Source organism: Echinops telfairi, unplaced genomic scaffold (genome assembly GCF_000313985.2).
Source record: "Echinops telfairi isolate 266 unplaced genomic scaffold, ASM31398v2 ScPeMD7_2010;HRSCAF=2546, whole genome shotgun sequence".
In the NCBI taxonomy this organism is placed as follows: domain Eukaryota; kingdom Metazoa; phylum Chordata; class Mammalia; order Afrosoricida; family Tenrecidae; genus Echinops; species Echinops telfairi.
In genome coordinates, this window is record NW_022105908.1 from 14,711,749 (window position 1) to 14,715,037 (window position 3,289).

The 3,289-nt window shown below is 57.4% G+C and overlaps 1 protein-coding gene across 1 annotated transcript in view; it reads right to left on the reverse strand.

Annotated features, from left to right (window-relative positions):
- Positions 1-1,424: 1,424 nt before the first annotated feature.
- The window catches only part of TSPAN14 (tetraspanin 14), a 41,908-nt gene continuing 40,043 nt past the window's right edge, over positions 1,425-3,289 (reverse strand). The window contains exon 8 of the mRNA XM_004712980.2: positions 1,425-2,873. Coding sequence (XP_004713037.1) covers positions 2,802-2,873 — 72 coding nt within the window. The 3' untranslated portion in view covers positions 1,425-2,801. The remainder of the gene's footprint in view (positions 2,874-3,289) is intronic.

Sequence of the window (3,289 nt, forward strand, 5' to 3'; positions counted from 1 at the left end):
TGAGATCCCAGTCCTGCCCTGTGGGTAGGTGGGGCCCCTGGAGCCTGGTAAGGGGGCCAGACACGAGGGGCAGGATGGAGATGGTCAGAAAGCCGGCCTGCCTATGGTGAAGCAGGTTCTGAGGGCTGACTGTTCCAGGGTCAGGTCCTGCAAAGGACACGCTGAAGACAAGCCTGAATTACTGGGGCTTAGAGATCAAACCATATGCACAGAGGAGGGTGTGGGTGGTAGGTAAGGAATGCGGGGACCCAGAGCAAGAGGCTGGCTGAGGAGGAAAGCAGGTCCAAGGGCCACAGTAAGGTTTTCAGAAGAAGAAAACAAAGATGGGGGAAGCCAGGAGAAGGGATAATAAGGCAGCCCAGTCCTTACAGGAGGAAGATAGTTTAAGAGTCCTTACAGGAGGCAGAAACCTTAAAACGTGTGTGCCTGCACGGACACATGGGCATGTGCATGTGTGTTTGCATGCATGTACGCATGTGTGCACGTGCACTGGGCTGGCGGGTACAAAGGGTCCCGTGCTGGCCTCTGCCATTATTGCAGGCATGGAGGATGGGGGCAGGCCGTGCCGGAGGGAGGAGCTTCAGGATGTCCTCAGTGGGGGAAGTGTGTGTGTCTGCTGGTGACTCCCCAGCAGTGTGCCTTGTCTCTTCTCTTCCAACCCCTCAGAGCCAGATGACAGGGCCAATAACGAGGATATCAAATCCCACGCAGAAGCCAACAGCGGGAATTCAGGTTGGAGCAGGCTGTATATATAACCCAGGGAGGGGCCCGGAGAGAGACCAGGAGCTGCAGGTCCTACCGTCCCCCAGCCCTTAACAAGCTGGGCCCAAGGCCTGGAGAGATCAGCGATGCCACTGGCCCCACTTCACAAGGGGCCTCAGGGCTCACCCAGGCCCCACGCAGCTCCTCCCAGCTGGCCTTCCTTCGGGCCGCAGCACCTGAGGGTTTTCCTCCGGGTCTTCACTGGGTGCCTCTCTCCGGACGCCTGGCAAGCCCACGCAGGTCGGCGTCCAGCTGTGCTCCACAAGCTCCCCAGGCCTTTGTGCCGAGGCTCCTCTGGGTGGGCTCAGAGCTCCGGCTCTTCCGTTAGCAGCAGCCAGGAGCTTCCCCCGTGACGGCACCAGAGCCTGCTCCTCCAGAGCCAAAGCTCTTAGGGGTCACCCCGGTTCCACAGGTTATAGCTGAGCCTCGAGCCCTCTTCAGGCAAAGCTACCTTCCAAGAACACTTCAGAGGGCGTGCACAGTCTGGAAAGAGGCTCAAACTTAGTCCAGATGGTGCCCAAGAAGGGCCTTCTTTCTCCTCTCCATCCCGGCCCCGTCTCATCACAGCCTGGCCACAGGCGCCGCCAGCAGCCTGGCTTTCTACGGACATGTTCCCAGCCATCTTGAGAGCGACCCCAAATAAGGACCACAAGAACAGCAACTTTAATATAAAGATATATTCCATAAAAGAGTTTTGGCAGCAGGCAAAGAAAAGTGTCACATTTCCTAAAAACACGAGTATCTTTTCCCTAGTCTACTGAGAGGAAAATTACCAAAATCAAAAGAAATAATATTGTCCACAAACACCCACCAGTATGCACCAGTCTGGAATGTACACTTGGGCAAGTACGTAAAGGTAGACGCGATCCCTGAACAACGGGGGTAGCACTGGTCCAGCTATGGGCAAGCGTTAGGAGAGAGCCCAGCCCCATGACTTTCCCAGGGGTTACTCGGGACACAAGACAGACAGCATCTCTCAAACAGGCCCTGACAGGAAGCTGGGCATGGGGACCAGGTATCCCAGTGGGGCACTCGACACAGAGTGAGAAACAAAACGCCCTGGTCTTCGGAGCAGCTCCAGCCTGGGGTCAAGACTCTGCCGAGGAGTCCGACCACAGAGGCCCTCTTCCAGGATAAGGTATACCAGGCTGACCAGCCTTGGCATGTGGCCACCATAGGGGCCCTGGCTCTACAGGGGGAAGGGAGGGAGGGGATTCAAGTTCTAGGGACAGTCAGTAGCACAAAGACCATAACAGACAGGAGGCCAGTCTGGGTGGGGAGTGGGGGGGAGGGTCTGGGGAGCATAGGATGAGGACACACGGCACCAGGGTCACTGGGGACGAAGGAGGGGCTGCTGGGGCTACTGGGGGCATGGATAAGAAGGGCTTCAATCCAGGACACCATGTAAGGCTGCTTAGAAGAGGATGCCAAGGAAAGAAGAGGGCAGGAAGACAGGCGGTGAGAACATTGTTACCACTATAAATAAACTATGTACACTGTGAGACCACGCCCCCCAATGCCTAATGCTGCAGAAACCAAAGCGGGGCTTGCCTGGGGAGGGGCCTGGAGGGCAGTGACGAGGCTTTCCGGTGGCACACGCGGGCTCAGGCTTACTTCACAGCGGCATGGTCGAGGGTCCTGCCAACAACAGCCCAGTTGCCGAGGCCGGAGGTCTGCTTGCTTTTCCCACACGCACACACACCAGACTTCAGATGAGGCCCCTTGGCCGCTGGTTGGTCCACTCTGTGAGCACCCCCAGCTCAGCCCCGCTCACCACACGAGGTTGGCACAGAGTGAGCAGGTAGCCTCGGGGTGGGAGCTGGGTGGCACCTGACCTCAAGGAGGTCTGACCCTGTTTGAGCAGACCACAGTGGGGACACAGTCACGCGTCCACATAGGCAGGAAGGACCACGTTCTGCGGCGGCAGCACGTCGCGCTGGTGCAGAGGGCAGGGCACTGGCTCTCTCTACAGTAAAAGTCAGAGACGCGGACAGCTTTGCCTCAACCACGGGGCTTGGTTCCTCACCCACCTCCGCTGCTCAGAAGTGGTGGCCTGCCTTCACTGCCTCAATGTCGGAGATCAGGGTCCTTGCCAGAAAGATGCCGAAGATCTGAAAGAAAGCCAACAGTCAGCAGTTGGGGGTGGGGGGAGCCAAGGATGAGGGCACAGCCCTGCCACCACCCATTTCCAGGGCCAAGGGTGCAGAGATGAAGCCCTTGAAGGAGAAACAGACAGACCACTGCCGTGTAGTCAATGTCAACACACCACCAACCCCACGTGCCCCGAAGCAGAACTCTGCTCCCTGGGGTTTTAAAATTATCTTTTCTGGGGTGCTTGTAGGCAGAATCGAACCTCCAAACAGCACCACCGGGATGCGAACACTTGGTCACAAGCAACAAGCTTCCCACCCACAAAGTGTGGGTACCAGGCAGTCTACGGCTGCATCTCTGGGGCTACAACACACAACATGGTTCCTGGGTGCAGATGGATGCTCTGCTTAGCCTCCAACTCGTCACATACTTACTA